At 38.6% G+C, this 21,272-nt stretch overlaps 1 protein-coding gene across 1 annotated transcript in view; it reads right to left on the bottom strand.

Annotated features, from left to right (window-relative positions):
• SULT1B1 (sulfotransferase family 1B member 1) overlaps positions 1-18,458 on the bottom strand; it is a 33,284-nt gene extending 14,826 nt beyond the window's left edge. The window contains exons 1-3 of the mRNA XM_007998761.3: positions 18,260-18,458; positions 17,860-17,988; positions 12,812-12,909 (exon numbers count right to left, since the gene is read on the bottom strand). Coding sequence (XP_007996952.1) covers positions 12,812-12,909; positions 17,860-17,988; positions 18,260-18,407 — 375 coding nt within the window. The 5' untranslated portion in view covers positions 18,408-18,458. The remainder of the gene's footprint in view (positions 1-12,811; positions 12,910-17,859; positions 17,989-18,259) is intronic.
• Between the last annotated feature and the right edge of the window lie 2,814 nt (positions 18,459-21,272).

Genomic DNA, 21,272 nt, shown 5'->3' on the forward strand with positions numbered 1-21,272 from the left:
TTATGTATATTTATGGCAATACCTAAAGCACTCACTAAGAAAACTATGCAAAAATATATTCAAAAATACTAGAAATAAGTAAAAATTATTTCCAAAATGTTTAGGTATAACAAAGGAAAGAAAGAAAAAGAAAAGAAATGAGATACAGAAAGAACAAACAGATGATCAGGTAGACATAAGTCCTAAAATGCCAATAATGTCTTTATTTATTTATTTATTTATTTATTTATTTATTTATTTATTATTTTTAGCTTTTAGGTCCAGTGGGTACATGTGCAGATTTGTTGCTTATTTATGTGTCACTGGGGTTTTGTGTAGAAATGATTTTGTCACCCAGGTAGTGAGCATATTACCTGAAAGGCATTTTTTTGACTTGTACCCTCCTACCACCCTTCATCCTCAATTATGCCCTGGTTTCTATTGCTCTCATCTTTGTGTCCAAGTATACTCAAGGTTTACCTTCCATGTGTAAGTGAGAACATATGGTATTTGGTTTTCTGCTCCTAAATTAATTTGCTTAGGATAATGGCCTCCAGCTGCATCCATGTTGCTGAAGAATACATGATGTCCTTTTCTTTATAGCTGTGTAGTATTCCATGGTGTATACACACCACATTTTCTTATGTGTTCCACCATTAATGGGGATTGTATTAACAAGTTCTCACTCTGCTGTAAAGAACTGTGTGAGACTAGATAATTTATAAAGGAAAAAGGGCTGGGCGCGGTGGCTCAAGCCTGTAATCCCAGCACTTTGGGAGGCCGAGGTGGGTGGATAATGAGTTCAGGAGTTCAAGACCATCCTGGCTAACACGGTGAAACCCTGTCTCTACTAAGAAGTACAAAAAATTAGTTGGGCGAGGTGGCGGGCGCCTGTAGTCCCAGCTACTCGGGAGTCTGAGGCAGGAGAATGGGGTAAACCCTGGAGGCAGAGCTTGCAGTGAGCCGAGATCGTGCCACTGCACTCCAGCCTGCGTGACAGAGCGAGACTCCGCCTCAAAAAAAAAAAAAAAAGGAAAAAGGTTTAATTGACTCACAGTTCTGCATTACTGGAGAAGCCTCAGGAAACTTACAATCATTGCGGAAACAAAAGAGAAGCAGGCACCTTCTTCACAGGGCGACAGGATGGAGTGAGTCCAAGCAGGGGAAACACAAGACACTTAAAAAACCATCAGGTCTTGTGAGAACTCACTCACTATCATGAGAACATCATGGGGGAAACTGCCCTCATGATCCAATTACCTCCACATGTTCCCTCCCATGACACATGGGGATTATTACAATTCAACATTAGATTTGGGTAGGAACACAGAGCCAAACCATATCATTCTGCCCCGGTCCCTCCCATATCTCATGTCCTCACATTTTGAAACATAATTATGCTTTTCCAATAGTCCCCCAAAGTCTTAATCCGGCATTAACCTAAAAGTCCAAGTCCAAAGTCTCATCTGAAATAAGGCAAGTCTCTTCTGCCTATGAACATGTAAAATTGAAAGTCAGTTATTACTTACTAAATACAATGGGGGTACAGGCATTGGGTATAGACACCCATTCCAAATGGGAAAAAGTGGTCGAAACAAAAGGGGTTAGAGGCTCCATTCGAGACGAAATCCAGTGGGGCAGTCATTAAACCTTAAAGTTCCAAAATGATCTCCTTTTACTCCATTTCTCACATCCAGATTACACTGATGTAAGAGATAGGCTCCCACAACGTTGGTCAGCTCCACCCCTATGGCTTTGCAAGGTACAGCCCCTCTCCTGGCTGTTTTCACAGCTGGTGTTAAGTGTGTACAGCTTTTCCAAGTGCACAGTGCAACTCTCAGTGGATCCACTGTTCCGGGGTCTGGGGGATGGTGGCCCTCTTTTCACAGCTCCACTAAGTGATGCCTGAGTAGGGACTCTGTATGGGGGCTCCAATCCCACATTTCCCTTCTGCACTGCCCTACCAGAGGTTCTCCATGAGAGCTCCACCCATGAAGCACACCTCTGCCTGGACATCCAGGTATTTCCACATATGCTTTGAAATCTAGGCAGAGGTTCCTAAACCTCAGTTTTTGACTTCTGTGCATCCACAAGCTCAACACCATGTGGAAGCTGCCAAAGCTTGGGGCTTGCACCCTCAGAATCCATGGCCCAAGCTATACACTGACCCCTTTTAGCCACAGTTGGAAGGTCTGGGACACAGGTCACCAAGTCCCTAGGCGGCACATAGCAGGGAGGCCCTGAGTCTGGCCTGTGAAATCATTTTTTCTTCCTAGGCCTCTGGGCCTATGATTGGAGGGGCTGCTGCAAAGGTCTCTGACATGCCTTGGAGACCTTTACCACATTGTCTAGGTGATTAGCATTTGGCTTCTTTTTACTTATGCAAATTTCTGCAGCCAGCTGGCTTGAATTTCTCCCCAGAAAATGGGTTTTTCTTTTCTACTGCACCATCAGACTGCAAATTTTTCAAACTTTTATGTGGTGATTTCTGTTGAATGCTTTGCCACTTAGAAATTTCAAAGTTCCACTGATCTCTAGGGCAGAGGAAAAATGTTGCCAGTCTCTTTGATAAAGCATAGCAAGAGTAACCTTTACTCCAGTTCCCAACAAGTTCCTCATCGCCATCTGAGACCACTTCAACTTGGACTTCATTGTACATATCCCTATCAGCATTTTGGTCAAAACCATTCAGTAATTTTCTAGGAAGTTCCAAACTTTTCCACATCTTCCAGTGTTCTGAGCCCTCCAGGTCTCTAGGAAATTCCAAACTTTCCCACATTTTCCTGTCATCTTCTGAACCCTTCTAACTGTTCCAACCTCAGCCCATTACCCAGTTCCAAATGACTTCCAGATTTTCTGGTATGTTTAATAGTGGTGCCCCACTATCTCAGTACCAATTTATTGTATTAGTTCATTCTCACACTGCTATAAAGAACAGCCTGAGACTGGATAATTTATGAAGGAAAGAAGTTTAGTTGACTCACAGTTTCCCATTGCTTGTGAGGCCCCAGGAAACTTACAATCATGGTGGAAGGCAAAGGAGAAGCAGGTACCTTCTTTATAGGGTGGCAGGACAGAGGGAGTTTTAGCAAGGGAAATGCCAGACACTTAAAACTATCAGGTCTTGCGAGAACTCACTCATTATCATGATAACAGCATAGGGAAACCAACTCAATGATTCAATTACCTCCACCTGGTCCTGCCCTTGACACATGAGGATTATTACAATTCAAGGTGAGATTTGGGTAGAGACACAGAACCAATCCATATCAGGCATCTAGGTTATTCCTTTACTGTTGTGAATAGTGCTATGATGAACATACAAGTACAGGTGCTTCTTGGTAGAACAATTTATATTCCTTCGGGTAACTATTCAGTAATGGGATTGCTGGGATTCATGGTAATTCTGTTTTAATTGTCCTATTTTGAAAAGTGCTGTTCATGTCTCTTGCCAGTTTTTAATAGAGTTTTTTTCTGCTCATTGATTTAAGTTCCTTTTAATTCTGTATATTAGATCTTTGTCAGATGTATAGTTCAAAAATATTTTCTCTCATTTTCTATACAGAAACTATTTAATTTAATTAGGTCCCACTTCGACATTTTGGTTTTTGTTGCAATTGCTTTTAGAGATTTAATCATGAAACCTTTTTCAAAGCCTATGTCCAGAATGGTATTTTCTAAATTTTCTTCTGGGTTTTTATAGTTTTGGGTAATACATTCAAGTCTTTAATCAATCTTCAGTTAATTTTTTTGTATGTGGTAATAAGGGCTCCAGTTTCAATTTTCTTCATACTACTAGACATTTATCACAGCATCATTGATTGAATAGAGTTATTTCTTCATTGCTTATTATTGTCAACTTTGTTGAAGATCAGCAGGTTGTAGGTAGGTGTGCATCTTTATTTCCAGGCTCTCTAACCTGTTCCATTGGTATATGTGTCTGTTTTTGTACCAGTACCATGCTGTTTTGGTTACTGCAGCCTTGTAGTATAAAGGTGGATATTGTGATCCTGCTGGCTTTGTTCTTTTTGCTTATGGTTTCCTTAGCTATTTGGGTTCTTTTTTGATTCCATATGAATTTTAAAATAGTTTTTTTCTAAATATGTGAAGAATATAATTAATAGTTTGATAGGAATAACATTGAATCTGTAAATTCCTTTGGGCAGTATGGTCATCTTACCAATATTCATTCTTCCTATACATGGGCATGAAATGTTATTCCATTAATTTTTTTCATCTCTGGTTTGTTTTAGCCATGTTTTGTAATTCTCATTGTAGAGATCTTTTACCTCGTTGATTAGCTATATTCCTAGTATTTTATTATTTTTCAGACTATTGTGAATGAGATTACATTTTGATTTGGCTCTCAGCTTGGACATCACTGGTGTATACAAATGCTACTGATTTTTATACAGTGATTTTGTATCCTGAAAATTTGCTGAAGTTAATGGTTTTAGGAGTTTTTAGGCAGAAACTGTGGAGTTTCCTAGCTAAAGAATCATATTGACTATGAAGAGAAATAATGTGACTTCCTCTCTCTATTTGCATGCCTTTTATTTCTTTCTTTTGTCTGATTGCTTCAGCTAGATCTTCCTGTACTATATTGAAAAGGTGTGGTGAAAGTGGGCATCCTTGTTTTGTTCCAGTTCTCATGGGGAATGCTTTTAGCTTTTTCCTGTTCAGAATGTTGGTTTGTCATAGACTGCTCTCATTATTTTGTATTATTTTGAGGTGTGGTCCTTTAATAACTAGTTTACTGAAGGTTTTTAATATGAAAGGATGTTAAATTTTATCAAAAACCTTTTTTTTTAAATTTATTGAAGTGATTTTGTGGTTTTTGTTTTTAGTACTTGCTGTGTGAATCATACCTATTAATTCACATGTGTTGAATCAACTTTGCATTCTGGGAATAAAGACTACTCGATCATGATGGATTAGATCTTTGATGTGCTCCTGGATTCAGTTTGCTAGTATTTTGTTGAGGATTTTACCATCTATGTCGATGAGGAATATTGCCATGAAGTTTTCTTTTTTGTTGTGTCTCTTCCAGGTTTTGGTATGAGAATGATTATATCCTCATACAATGAGTTGTGAGGAGTCCTTCTTCCTTGACTTTTTGAAATAATTTTAGTAGGATTGGTATTAGCTCTTTTTTGTACATCTGATAGAATTCAGCTGTGAATCTGTCTGGCCCAGGGCTTTGATAGATTCGTAGGTTTGTTATTACTAATTCATTTTCAGGACTGGCTATTGGTCTGTTCATGATTTAAATTTATGGAGGTTTCAATCCTAGTGTTATGAGATCCTTGGGGTTTTGCTTTACCAGCCGGAAACTTCTGTGGCCAGTGATGCGTTTGTTCAAGGTTTTCTCCGGCCCTCTGGACTCATTCTGACCACTCAGCCTTGCAGGTTGCGCTTGGCTTATGCTACCAGCCTGGATCTCATGCCTGCCGAGGGTGAGCTAGGTGTGAAGCAGCAATGGGTTTGTAAGCAAGCCTGTAGTCTGGCCATTGTGTAAAGCCTAGCACACCAGCTGCAATGGGGTGGGCAGCTCCAGGCACTAGCATGGCCCCAGCCTCATGGCACCAGCTCTCTGCAAAGTTGCAGCTGGACCAGGCACACCATAAACAACTTCCACAGCTGATACCAGGGAACACAGTGGCACCCAGAAGCTTGGAGACACCAGGAAACACAGAGCCCTAAAGAGGGTGTCACAGCCCTGGCTCAGGGTACTCCTAGGTCTGGGCTCCTTGAAGGGCCACAGCTCTTCTCTCTTTCTCTCTTCTGTCTTTCTTGTCGCACACAAGGTGGTGAGCAAGGTGTCTGTTTCAGGACTGTTTGTGTTCCAGCTCTTTCAGCCCTGCCATTTGGTGGGTCTCACATTCTTGTCTTGCATACAGGAAGAATGAGGTATGCAGACAAATGGAGGTGAGCAAGATGACGAGGAGCTTTCTTGAGCATGGTAGTCAGGGTTTCCTGATGAGTGTTCAGCTCTCAACAGAGAGCAGACCCTGGGGTGAGTAGCTTCTCTCTGTAGCTGTTCCTCCCATTGTCTCTTCTGGTCTGAATCTAGGACGTTCTATGGGCCTCAGATGGGAAGAAGTGCAGGCCCAGTGGTCCATGGGCAGCCATGGGTGGGCCCAGAAAAAGCACCACAAGTTCCCACTGCGGTCCACAGGACCAGCAGTACAGCTCCCAGGCTTCACGCCCTCCCCAGCTTGAAGGTGGGGCTTCAGCTGGGACCCACCCCCTTCTGCCCAGGAGCCTGTCTACCGCCTGCCACCCTTCATAGCACCAAGGCTGTCACTGCCAAGGGTTGCCTGCAGGCCAGCTTCGACCTGCCCTCAACAGCCCCTCGGCTTCCCTCCTGTGTCCTGGGTGCCCAAAGTCCAGAGGGGACCGAGGTGGCAGGGGGCTGGTGTGTCAGAGCTGTCCCAAGTGTGCACACATTCAACTGGGCTATGACAGCACCCGGGCTTGGTGTCAACCACTCTCCGATACTGGAGTGTGTTCCGGGAGTGGGTAGAGGCCAGACAGTGGGAGCAGACACCCCTGAGCCTATGGGAACAAGGTGGGGGCCTTCCTTGGCCTCCGAGAATGCAGAAATGCATCAGTCAACAGCTGCGCATGGGAGGCTGCAGATGTTCCCAGGAAGGCAGTACTCCTGCCTGCTCCTGGCCCCCAAAAGCACAGGGAGCCCTGGGTCCACCACAAGTACTTGGGCTGCTGCAACTGTGCCCAGGAGGGTGGGACTCCTGCCTGCTCCCTGCTCCCACTGGCTTCGTGGAGCAGGGCACCACCCCGGGCCCAGCTCTGCCTTGGAACCCCTCTATGCCCTTCCCTCCATGTCTAACCACACTGCTCCCCCATCAGTGGGTGACTCGGCGCGGCCTCATCGCAGTAGCAGGGCGATACCACGGCAGCAGCCTCTCGGGGGGTCCCAGGGGTGGACTCTCGGGACTCCTGTCTCCTCTCTGTGTTTTCCTACAACGGAGGCGCAGCGGCCCTGGCCAACTTTCTACGAAGGAACCCGACACAGCGGAGACTCTGGGCCTGGAAGTGGGTCCTGCCCGGCCATGCAAAGGTAAGGGTGGTGCAGTAGGCTGCTGTGGGGTCACGGGGCACAGGGGTCCCACTGCTGCCTTTGCTGTTCCTGCGGCCGCTCCTGCCACCACCACCCATGTCTCCCCACTGCAGCTGATGTGATGGCAGCAGCCACTCTGGACTCCTTGCCGCTGCCATCATTAGGAGGCTGTATTTTTCCAAAAACGCATCCCTTTCCTTCTAGGTGTTCTAGATTGTATGCATAAAGGTGTTCCTAGCAGTTTCTGCAGGTTCCTTGTAATTTTGTGGTGTTGGTGGTTATTCTTGCTTGTGTGTATTTGGATCGTCTTTCTTTTTTTTCTTTATGAATCTAGCTAGTGGTATATATTACTTATTCTTTCAAAAAACAGACTTTTGGGCCGGGCGCGGTGGCTCAAGCCTGTAATCCCAGCACTTTGGGAGGCCGAGACGGGCGGATCACGAGGTCAGGAGATCGAGACCATCCTGGCTAACATGGTGAAACCCCGTCTCTACTAAAAATACAAAAAACTAGCCGGGCGAGGTGGCGGGCGCCTGTAGTCCCAGCTACTCGGGAGGCTGAGGCAGGAGAATGGCGTGAACCTGGGAGGCGGAGCTTGCAGTGAGCTGAGATCCGGCCACTGCACTCCAGCCTGGGCGACAGAGCGAGACTCCGTCTCAAAAAAAAAAAAAAAAAAAAAAAAAAAAAAAAAAAAAAAAAAAAAAAAACAGACTTTTGTTTTTGCCCATTTTTTGGTCTGGACTTTCACATCTCAATTTCATTCAGTTCTGCTCTGAGTTTGGTTATTTCTTTTCTTCTGCTACTTTCGGTATTGGTTTGCTCTTATTTTCCGGGTTCCTGTAGGTGCAATGTTAGGTTGTTAATGTGAGACCTTTCTAACTTCTTGGTGTAGGTATTTAGTATTATAAACTTTCTTAGTACTGCTTTAGCTGTGTCTCAAAGATTCTGGTATGTTGTGTCTTTGTATCTCTGTTTTCATTTGTTTCAAAGACTTTTTTTTAAAACTTCTGCCTTAATTTCATTCTTTACTCTGTTTCAGGGGCAGGTCATTTAACTTCCATGTAATTGTAGGGTTTTGATAGGGCTTTTTGGCATTAATTTATATTTGTATTGTGCTGTGGCCCAACGGTGTGGGTGGTATGATTTTGGTTTTCTTATATTTATCGAGAATTCCTTTATGGCTGAGTAAAGCCTGTGGTCAATCATACAATATGTGCCATCTGCAGATGAGAAGAATGTATATTCTGTTGTTGGATAGATGTCTGTTAGGTACATTTAGTCAAGTGTCGAGTTTAAGTCCTGAGTGTCTTGCCTTGATGATCTGACACTATCAGCATGGTGTTGAAGCCTTTCACTAATATTATATGGTTATGTAAGTATCTTTGTAGGTCAGTAAGAACTTGTTTTATGGATTTAGGTGCTCTAAAGTTGGGTGCATATGTATTTAGAATAGTTAAATCATCTTGTTGAACTGAACCTTTTATCATTGTATATGATACTTTGTCCTTTTGATCGTTGGTTTAAAGTCTCTTTTGTCTGAAATAAGAATAGCAACTTCCGCTTTTGTTGTTGTTGTTGTTCTCTGTTTGCTTGATATATATTTCTCCATCCCTTTACTTTGAGACTATGGGTGTTGTTGCATATGAGATGAGTCTCTTGAAGTTTGAAGGCAGCAGAGTCTTCTTGCTTCTCTATCCAACTTGCCAGTCTGTGCCTTTTAAGTTGCTCATTTAGCCCATTTGTATTTCAGATCAAAATTCATATGTGAAGATTTGATCCTGTAATTGTGCTCTTAGATGGTTATTATGTAAACTTGATTATGTAATTGATTTATAGTGCCAATGTTCTGTGTATTTTGGTATGTTTTTGTGGTAGCTGGTACGTCTTTTGTTTCCATGTTTAGCACTCCCTTAAGGACCTCTAGGAAGGCAAGTCTGATGAGAATGAATTCCTTTAGTATTTCCTTTTCTGAAAAGGATTTTATCTGTTCATCACTTATGAGGTGGTTTGACTGGATATGACATTCTTGGTTGGAATTTTCTTTCTTTAAGAATACAGAATATAGGCCCTCAATCTCTTCTGACTTATAAGATTTCTGCTGAATAGTCCACTACTAGCCTGATGAGGTTCCCTTTGTACATGACTTGCCCCTTTCACTAGCTGTCTTTAAGAATTCTTATTTCACGTTGACCTTGGAGATCCTCTTTCATTCTATATTTCGGGAATTGTTGTCTTATGTAATTTGTGTGTTGACTTCTCTAGCAAGGTTGAGAAAATTTTTATTGACAGTATCCTCAGATTTGTTTTCCAAATTAATTGCCTCTCTCTATCTCTTTTAGAAATTCCAGTGAGTCACAGGTTTGGTGTCTATATAATCCCATATTTCTTAGAGGTTTTGTTTATTATTTTAAATTCCTTTTAAAAATTTTTGTCTGCCTGCTTTGATTCAAAAGAACAGTCTTCCATCTCTGATATTCTTTTCTCAGCTTGGTCTATTCTATTATTAATGTTTCCCATTGTATTATGAAATTCCTTTAGTGATTTTTTTATTTCCAGAAGTTGTTTTGTTCTTTCTCAATGTGTCTATGTTTTCTTTCTGCTCTTCATCAGTTTTACTATTTTCCTTGGATTGGGTTTCAACCTTTTTCTATGTTTCATTGAATTTCCTTGACATCTAGATTCTGAATTCTATGTCTATCATTTCAACAATTTCAATCTGGTTAAGAACCATTGCTGGCAAGCTAGTTAGGTCATTTGCAGGCAAGAAGACACTGGCTTTTAGAGTTGCCAGAATTCTTGAGCTGTTTCTTTCTCATCTGTGACGGCTAATGTTTCTTTAATCTTTGAAATTCCTTTTTTTTGGACGGTGCTTTTTGCTTTTATATTCTTTGTTGTCCTTGAGGTTTTGACTCTAGTGTAAATTTGGGTTTATTAGATTGTTTTCCTTTTTGGATGGTTTTAGGGGACCAAGGCTTAATTCAGCACTCCAGGGCCATGTGCTCTGTCTCTAGGGAGCTAGAACAAGACCCTCTACTTTGCTTTCTGGCCCCTTGAGGTCAAGCACCTGCTCTGCTGGAGGTGCTGTTGTGTTCCCAGACTACTGGCAACAACATTCCAATCAGGAATGCTGGCAAAAGTGCTTCAGTGGGGCATTGGAGATGACATGAGAGAGTGTAATCCAACAGGGAAGCAGGGGGCCAGAGGCACATATGTAGTGATGGGGCAGCCACATGCATCTACTTGCTCATAGGGTAGCAGGAGGCTGCAGATTACTGGGCACTGGTGGGAGAAGGCTGAAAGTGAATCTGCTCCAGTAAGGATCCATATGCAAAAGCAAAACCTGGGCTAAAAACTGGAAGTTAGGGGCTGCTGGTTGAAGAACTATGACAGCAGCTGCTGGCAAGAGCTTCAGTAGGGCAACTGAGGCTATGCACTAAGTGAGTGTGGCTATGCAGGGGCCCTAGTAGAAGCCAGCACAGAGAGGAGCAGTCAGATCAGACTGGCCCCGGCCCATGTGCAAGACAGACCTGCTTTCTCCAGACCTGGGAGCTAACAAAAGCTAAAGCCACCTAAAGAAATATGGAAAGCCTTGGGGGATGGGCACCTATGGCCGTGTTCCACTGCAGCTATTCCTGTGCCAAACCCTCTGGATTCCACATAGAGTAGAGTACTGTCTCTGCCAATTCTCTGGGAAGTTCTCCCTGCCAACTAAAACGTCTCTGGGAGTCATGGAGTCTCCTGCAGCTAGGATCCTGGAGGTCCATGGTAAGAGGGGGCTGTTCATGCCTGTTTCACTCACTCCTTCTCTAGGAACTGTGCAGGGCCAAGAATGAGTCATGGTGCTCAACAACCCTACTCAGAATTCCTAGCTTCCTCCCCCTGTAGCTCTAGCATCTGCATTCTCCCTCTATTCACTCTGAATGCCTTTTATCCAAAGATCTTCTTGGAGTGTGCCAGTATGCTTGATATTCTTATCTTTTTTAGTGGGAGAAGCTCTTCCAGATTTCATCTAGTGAATCATCTTGGCTCTATTCCATAACTACTTTAAATGTATGTAATATACACATATTAATCTAAAGGCAAAAATTGGCAGAGTGTATAAAAACTGAACTTAGCTGTATGCTGTTCAAAAGACACACTTCAAACAAAATGACAATGATACATTGAGAGTAAAAGAGTAGCAAAAAATATGTAATGCAAACAATCAGTAGAAACTAGGAGTGGTTATATCAATATACTTCAGTGGAAAAAAAATTACAAAGGGCATTACATAATGATAAAAGGACTAATCTGTTAAGAAGATAAAGCAATTCTGAATTCCAAATAGCAAACAGCAGAACTTCAAAATACATGAAATGAAAACCAGTAAAGCTGAAGTAGGAATAGACAAATCAATAGTTATAGTTGAGCATGTTTACAAACCACTCTCAGGCAATTGCCAGAATTGCTAGACAGAAAACAAGAAAGGATATAAAAGAACTGAACAACATTATTGGTCAAGAGGATGTAATAAAAATACAGAGAGTACATCCACCTACAAAGAAGAATACACAGCCTGCTCAAGTGCTCATGAAACATTAACAAGATAGAACAAGATGAACCATAAGGAATGTAAAAGAATTGCAATTATGTAGAGTATGATCTTTGACTAAAATGGAATAAAACTAGAAATCAGTAACAAAAAGAAAACATAAAAATCCTCAAACACTTAGAAATTAAATCATACACTTCAAAATCTTGCAGTAAATGAGGAAATTTCAAACAAAATAAAAATATACATAGCATTGAGTGCAATTGAAAGCATGCCATATCAAAATGTGTGGGATGCAGCTAAAGCTTTACTGAGGAAAAACATTTACAACACTAAATGCTTATTTTAGAAAGTAGGAAAGAAACAAATCAATAATATCAGTTCCTGCTTAAAGAGATTAGAAAAAGGAGAGTAAAATAAACCCAAAGCGAGTAGATGGAGAAAAATAATAGAGAAAAAAAGCAGTAATCTATGACACTAAAAACAGATAACAGAAATAATTGATAAAACAAAAAAACTAGCTTTAAAAAAACAATAAAATTAATATACTTATGACAAGACTGACAAAGATAAGAGAGAGAAGACACAAATAACTGAGATCAGGAACAAAACGGTATCAGAAAAAATCCTGCAGCCATTAAAATAATAATGAGTATAATATGAACAACTTTTCATTCATAAAGTCAACAACTTAAGAAAGTTTCTCACACATCACAAATGATCAAAAGTCAGATAAGAAAAATCACATAATCTACATAGCACTGTAACTATTAAAGCAATAGAATTTGAAATATAAAATTTCCCCCAAAGCAGATAAGCAGGAACAAATGTTTCACCAAGGACTTATACCAAATCTTCAAATAAGAGCTCACATCCTTAAGTTCAGTTTTTACAGAAGGCCTGACGATCTATGGAGAGTTGGGAAATAAAAGTAGCAATATTGTGCTGAGATTTTTGATTCTGTTGCTGCTCAAGTTCGGAAAACTTGAGTATATAAACTCAGACTAAAACTTAATTTTTAATGGAAATATTTCAATGTAGCTCAGTTTTCATGGTCACAAGTAAATGACTTCTGAAGATTTACATACAATGTGAGTGGGTATAGATTGTTGCAAGTATTTGGTTAAACAAACAAAAAATTTTTTTTTTAATAAACTATGTGAGTGGGTAAAGGGATAGGGTCACACTAAAAAACTGACTTGGAGTCTGGAGTATACCTTGCAATTGTTCTCCCAGAAAGACTTAGGAAGAAGATCAGTTGGTAGATGTGTTTTCACAATCCGGGGTGATGGATTCTTCTCTAATTGTTCTATACCTAGAAATTTAGTTAAGTATACAGAAATATTAGAGTCTCCAGAAAGGCTACATTTCCTTATTTTGCCAACCAGTTTTTCAAGACATTTTTGAGCATTATGTAATGCAGCTAAATTCTGAACCAATCACAGGCATTTCACCACATTACTAGAGTCTGTATTGTGTAACATTCAAGGGTACACATTCTGAGGTTAGTCACTATGAATTCAAATGCAGACTCTGTCACTTAAGCATTGTGAGACACTTTGAAAGTATCTCAGAATCTCTGTACTTCAGTTTCCCCATCTCCAAAACGAGAGATAATAATACCCTCTTAAATAGTTTGGAGTTTTATTGTACCTGTGCAATAAATGACTTTTTAAATGTTTTGTACCTTTGCAATAAATGACTTCTTAAATGTTTTCTTCATGCCAAAGAGATAATCAATAACTAGTAAGTCTAAAACTGGCTATTGTGTTGTATCAGATACTGTAGCATAGATGACATTAACTTTGCGTGTAATATCAGCTGTTGTATCTATATTTTCATTATATTCTATATGTGTCATATGTCTCTCCATATATGTATGGACAGGAAAAATGTGTAATCTTTAGTTATTAGCTTAGCTCTTTAAAGTCATACAACAAATATATGGTAGAACTTGGTTTCAAATTAAGGTCTTAAGATAGATGATACATAAACTTCTTATGCATTCTTTTTTGTTCCACAGTATTACTTATACGCAGTCTAACTCTGAAATACCTGATAATCTTAAATCATCTTGCCATCGCTGAATACAAAGGCAAACCCACGTAAAATTGCATCTGACTCACTCATTGAAAGCAATAGTTTGTTTGAAATGTTCACAATAATTCACTGCATATGCTAAGAAGTCATTCAGCCTATTACAACATTTTTCTTTTAATGTTCTATAAAACACATTTTGACTTAGTAAATTTTTAAATTATTTGTTTGTTTACTGTATGTCCACATGTCCCTTCCCCAACCTCACTCCTAAACATAGACTAAAATGGAGATTTCATAAGAACAGAGATGTAACTTGTTTTGTTCATAAATAAATGTCCATAGAGAATAGTGACTAGCACATGGTCAGTATGAAGAAGACTATTTAACGTCAGTAGAGGCAGGTTTGGCAGACAGGAAATTTAAAAATGTGAAAATCCAAGTTAAATTTGAATTATCAGATAAATAGCAGGTTGTTTTTAGCATGAATATTTCCCATACAACATTTGAAAAGTACTTTTATACTTAATAAAATGGATATTTATCTGAATTTCAAATTAATTAATTGTCCTGTATTTTATTTGCAAATATAAATGACTGTAAACATAAATCACCGTACAACTCCACCAGGGATTTTACTATGCCTCTACTGATCTAGCAACTATAGTCACTTTACCCAGCATATAAAAATGAGAAATTGTAATCTTCCACAACTCAATATTACTTAATGGCCATGACATGAACTTATGTCTGTTTCTTTTAAGAAGTTTTTCTCACATCTGTTGTTCACTTTTCCGCATTCAGCTTCCCTGAAAGATTTCTCAATTTCCCCTGTTTTGCGATCATTTTGCTAAGTGAGTCTTCTAAATGAACCCTTTATATCCACAAGTATGAGTGTTAGCAATGTGTAAAGACAATAAAACTATCTATGTTCACTCTCTAGAGTAGATTTATTTATTTATTTATTTATTTATTTATTTATTTATTTATTTATTATTTGAGACAGAGTCTCGCTCTGTCCCCCAGGCTGGAGTGCAGTGGTGCAATCTCGGCTCACTGCAAGCTCTGCCTCCCAGGTTCAGGCCATTCTCCTGCCTCAGCTTCCTGAGTAGCTGGGACTACAGGTGCCCGTCACAACGCCTAGCTAATTTTTTGTATATTTTAGTAGAGACGGGGTTTCACCATGTTAGCCAGGACGGTCTCAATCTCCTGACCTCGTGATCCACCTGCTTGGGCCTCCCAAAGTGCTGGGATTACAGGCGTGAGCCACTGTGCCCGGTCTAGAGTAGATTTAAATGATGCAGTTTACCCTCATCCACCTGCTGAACTCCAGCCATTCACTGTCAGGCAAAGCTGCATAGCCTCCCTCTCTATCCCCAATCCTGCCTTCCATCTGTTATCCCTTACTCCCACGTCTCTGATTACTTTGGTTCTGTCACTTTTTCATTTCATACTTTCTATGGCTCTGAAGTCTTGCCTCACTCTTGAACTCATTTGGGTTCCTTGCTCCCAGCATAATCCCTCAGTTCCAAGCTTTCCAAGGATAGACATGTTTAAGAACATCAAGCCATAACATGGGCACGTTTAAGAACATCTCATCATAACCATTTGCTTTAAGAATCTTTGCAGTTTGCATTTTAAGTCCTTGACAAATGTAAGAGTAACAACTTTGTGAGAGTAACGGATTTGCTTTGTAATGCTAAGTAAAAAATGTTGAGTATTTATACTTGAATTTTAAGTTGAAATCTTGCTAAATTTCTAATTTTCTTTTTAAAATTTTTTTTAGAGACAGAGTCTTGCTCTGTCTCCCAGGCTGGAGTACAGTGGTGGAATCATTGCTAAGTTTCTATGTAGTTTTGAAACATTTAAAATGGCTAAGATTTGCTGTATTTATGAGCTTAATTTATTGGAGTATAAGTACTTGGGAAGGTTTGTCTTGATCAGATAAAGTAAGTACTCAAGGAAATGAAATATACTAATTATATAAATGCCACTCAAGTGTTTAAAGGAGCTTAATTAAATATAACTTGGATCAAATATTAAACTCTTTTTGTTGTATAAGTAAAATAATAATATTTATAAGCTGAACTTAATGGCTTAGGAAAGAACTGGGATTTTAGATTTGTAACTCTGAAAAATTGAATCTATTTTTTAAACAACATGAAACAAAACAAAAATTGGCATTTGCTCTCTGACTTCTGGCAATGACATAGAAGGACTGACATCCTGCCAGTTGATCCATCTCTGCCTGTGGAAGTAACTAGTTCAGTCAGTCTGCTGAGGGGCACCTCCATTACAGAAGAGGATTTGGATATTTCTCTTTACATTGTCATACAGGTCTATCACCATCCTACTACTTATTTTTATCCCAGGATTCCAGCACATTAGACAGTCAAGCTTCACTTCTTGAATACCCCTCTCATTTATCTACAGGACACCATACTCTTCCATTCCCTCTTAGCTCATTTTTTTTCAGTTTCCTTTGCTAGCCGCTCTTTCTCTACCTAACTTCTGCATGTTGATGTTTTTCACAGCTCAGTCCTTCTCTTCTCATATTGCTCCACAGGCTTTCCCTGGGCAATCACATTGATTCCAATGTCCAATTATGCTGAGCATTGCCTAATGAATATATTTTAATAAGCTCCAAATACCATCATTTTAATTCACTATAATTTTAACTGATTATAATATCCAATGGCATCTCAAGGTTACCATTTCACAACTAAAATATTAATAACCCTACACCCAAATGTGTTCCTCTCCAAGTACTTTTCCTTGCAAGCAAATGGTTCCACAGTCCACTTGCTTGATGAAATAAAACTGTGTCATTCTTGATTCTTTCATTTCCTTCATATTTCCTTGACAGTCCATCAACAAGTCAAAAATATATCTTCTCTAGCATCCTCAATTCTGCCTCCACCAAGCAACTTGTGGAATCTTTGTATTTAAAACAACAACAAAAAAACAAAAACCTTATAATTTTTCTTTGCATAAAACCCTTCAATGTCTTCCTCAATGTTCTTGGAATAAAATGAGAAAATATTTTAATAATTACAAGTCCTACATGATCTATCCTAGCCTAATTTCCAATTGTTTTGCATCCCACTTTTTCCTTCTTTCATGGATCATTTTAGTCCCCGGGCTACATCAAGATCTTCCTGGAATATGCTTTCCAGGACTATATCCTGGGATATTCTTTACCCAAGTATGTACTTTTTAAATTCAATTGGGAGTAGATACCCCTTGTTAAATTTACACTAAAGCTGTCATCTTACACATTTTAAGTTTGGCTTAAAGGTTTCTCTATACATAGTGAATTGTAACCTAACTGGATGTGTAAACATATTACATTCTACCTTGTGCCAATCATCAAGTTTTGGCCAATCGAAGGTGGCCAACTCTTCAAACTGTGTTCAAATAAGTCAAACACTAAACTGTAACTAAGCCAGCTGTTTCTATATCTCAATTCTGTTTTCTGTGTGTCACATTCCTTCCTTCCGTAAACCATGTAGCTGTTCTGGAATCTCTGAGGCCATTTGGGCTCAAGAGGCTGCTTGATTTGTGATTGTCCTTTGCTCAATTAAACTTGTTTACTTTAATTTGTCTAAGTTTTTTTCCTTTATTACCCATTTAAAGTAAGCTTTCCTATCGTTCGCTTCCACAGAACCCTATTCTTTGACTGTGCAAGACTACTAACATTGACATACTGTTATTTACTTTTTAACATCACAATATTACTGTAAGCTCCCTATGATACAATATATAATTTCTAATCATTATGTATCTATACCATAGCACAGTGAATAATTCTTTACAAGCATTCCATAAATACTTGTGGAAGAAAAATTAATAGTATTAGTGAATTCTACGTTTTAAGAAAAGTTGCTCCTTGTTTATTAATTACAACAATGTCCTAAATTAGGAACTTACTGATCTAATCTGACAAATTCTACCCAACAAAAGTCAATGAGATAGAAAAAGTATTATTTATTTTATCAATCAAATTTGTAATTGTTTTGTACAGTAAGACTCTCATCTTTGATATCATACCTGGATATACAACAGACAAAAATAAAGTTTCTTCATATTCCTCAGTTTTACATTGTTTTCCAGCTTCCATTTTATGTCAACAAATCTACTCCAGTTTCAGTGAAAGTCACACATACAATAATGCATATGCTGTGTAAATAATATTACAAAATAATAATTCCAAGTGGGTTAAATTTACCTGATATTCTTAATCCAGGGAGAGTCATTTCCAACATTGGAACTTTTTCGGTAATAAAACCTCGCTTACATTTTTCAATATCTCCATCATTTAGAATCATGTCTGTAATTTCACTAACCCAAGTAGTACCTGTGACAAAAGGCAACATTTTCAAAATAATTACCCAAATTGCACAGGAGAGGGAGAAGAATCTATTGGAAACACTACCATTTTAACACGTTCTATTACAAACTTAATTCCCCTTTCTATGCCCCAAATGCCAATTTTAATATACTAAAATAGGTGACCGCACTAAATGAATATTAACTTTATTTAGAATGATAATTATTTTATGGACAAGCTGATTTCCAGGAAACAAAAATCGAGGTCGGACTTGAATTTGTCAGGACACAGAACTCACCTGATTTAGGATAAGTGGCTATCACAATGTCATCTGGTCTGCTATGGAACTGTTCAATTTTTTCCCAGTTGTTCACAAAAGCACAGGTCATGGGACAACCATGGACCAACTTCAGATCTTTTCGCAGAATATCTTTTGGGGAAAGCATTTTAATACCAGATTGTACAAATATATAATAGATTGACAGTCGTTCTGGAGAAATATAGAGAATAAAAATCAGAATCTGAGTAACTAATGTTGGTCTTAAGACACCGCAATTTGTCACAAAGTAAAATTGGCCTTTTACATTCTGGGCACATGGAGATCTAAGTACAAAGGGCGTATTTTGTGGGCATTAGGTGCAGTAGATTGCAAGAGCAGTAACTGGCTCTGTGACAAGCAGGACAAAGGTCTGTAGTGGATGTTTTGGAAAGAAATGAAACTACATCTCTTTCTTTGAGTTAAAATGCATGTTTCACAGAAATATGCCAAAAACAATCCGAACAATCTGGACTTAAGGCAAAATAAATCCACCGTTCATTATTAAGACTTCAGCTATACTTCATTTTTCCTTAAAGAAAATTTGCTGTCATTCTGACCTTTGATCTTCAGTTTGTAATTCATCTTCTTTCTTTGTCTGCTTCTAAGATTATTTTCTTTATCACTTATTTGGAGCAAGTGGATTATAATGTTGCTAGGTGTGGTTATTTTCGTGTGTGTGTGTGTGTGCACTCACGTGCACATTTTAGCTTTATAGAGCTTCTTGGAATTGTGAGTTTATGGTTTCCATCAAATTTGGATAATTTTCAGCCATTATTTCTTCAAATATTTTTTCTATCTCTCTCTCCTTCTGAGACTATAATTACATGTATATTAGGCCATATGAAGTTGCCCACAGCTGAGAGATTATCTATTTAGTTTTTTAAAAAGCTTTTCTGTGTGTTTCATTTGGGATATTCTCTCTCGCTATGTCTCTGTAATTACTAACCTTTTCTTTTGCAGTGCTTAATCTGTCCTTACTTCTTTCCAATATGTTTTATCTTGGGCTTTGTAGTTTTAGTCTCTGAATGTTCAATTTCAATATACTTATATTTTTTATTCTCAATTTTTAAAGCATACTAAATACAGTTCTAATTAATTTTTTTCTTTGTTAACAGCAACATCTGCGTAATTCTATGTTGTTTTCAGTTGATTGGTTTTTTTTTCTCATTATGGTAATCTTTTTTCTCCTTGTTTAAATGTCTGATAATTTTTTTATTGGATGCTTGGTGCTCCTGTTACTTCTGCTTGCTTAGAAACTGTCATTGATAATTTTTTGCGTCAACCTGACTGTGCCATGGGGTCCCCAGACATTTGGCCAAACACTATTCAGAGTGTTTCTGTATTGGTATTTTAGGACTAGATTAATATTTAAATTAGTAGACTGAGTGATTATCCTACCTAAGGGGGTGATCTTCATCCAATTAGTTGAAGTCTGAGTAGAGCAAAAAGCGTGATGCTCCTAGGAGTGTTCCTTCTACCTAACTGCCTTTGAGCTTTAACGAAAACATCGTTGTTTTTTGTTTGTTTGTTTATTCCTACCTGCAGATTCAAACTGAAACATTACTCTTCCTGGATCTTCAGTCTGCCAGCCTTTTGACTAGAGCTAAACCATCAGCTCTCCTGGGTCTCCAGTTTGCCAGCTCACCCTACATATCCTGGAATATGCCTGCATACCTACCTCTAAAATAATGTCATATATGTATGTGTTCAAAGGCAGTCAGACAGGAAGAATTCCTCTTTACCTCCAGGAGAGTCACCCATTTGGTTCTATTCAGCCTTCAACTGATTGCATGAGCCCCATCCACATTAGGGAAGGCAATCTGCTGTACTCAATCTACCAACTAAAATTTTAATCTCATCTAAAAACACCCTCACAGACACACACACACAGACACACATACACACACACACACAGACACACACAGACACATACATGCACATTAAGTAATGTTTGATCAAATATCTGGGTTTCCCGTGGCCCCATCAATTGGACACATAAAATTAACATCACAAAGATCTACTCATTATTTATTTTTTCCATTTCATTTCCACTGAACTTTATAAGTAAAACCATAGCCTTGCTTTTAATAATGGTTTTCATTTTACATCAATTTTATTTTATTTTACAATTTATAGATTCCTTCATAATCGATGTTCCATTTATTTCTTAAGACCTGTTAATTTAATAACATAGAACACATTTACTATTGTATGGATAGAAAGAATTTGAACTAATTGCAGCATAACTTGCATAATATCTTAGAGGAAATTGTATTACTTCTAGTAAAATAACTTTAAAAATTGCCAATCAAAAGTTCTTAATTGATTAAGCATAACAGTTTCTGGTAAATATTTTGTAAGTAATTTGTGAACCCACATACAAAACTCACTAACTTAACAGCTAGTTGGAGCTTAAACTAGTTTACCTAACATTAATTTGTACAGAAAGAGGTATGCTTTTGACTAGGAAGAACATGTTATGATAACAGCCTTGTATTTCAAAGCCAACTCCTCCACCATCACTACCCCCATCAACACACACACACACACACACACACAAATCTAGGAGGAAGAAATCTGGGCAAATGTTTTTTCATTTTATATTGTAAGACATGTATTACATACGATATTTTTATACACTATCATTCATGTGTTTCACACAAAAATGCTGTGTTATTTTGTTTTTCCAGTAAAAGTCATTATTCAACAATAGGTTTGTCCTGAAACATGTAGCATCTTATGCTACAAATAGAGTGAAAATTAATAAAAATATCTTGAATTTTGCATTTTCATACTGTTTATTGAGTAATGGAGTTGTAGGCCTCAGAAATCTGGAATAGAAGATATTAATGGAGAAGCAGTCTCAAAATAGATTAGACACAGACAAGTTTAGAGCATTTGAGGCCCTGGGGCAAGGATGCCAATGACAGCTGAGTGAATGGAGCCTTTGGGAAAATTATATTAAATATTTATCTTCTACATGCTTCTTAGT

Source organism: Chlorocebus sabaeus, chromosome 7, assembly GCF_047675955.1.
Source record: "Chlorocebus sabaeus isolate Y175 chromosome 7, mChlSab1.0.hap1, whole genome shotgun sequence".
Lineage (NCBI taxonomy): Eukaryota > Metazoa > Chordata > Mammalia > Primates > Cercopithecidae > Chlorocebus > Chlorocebus sabaeus.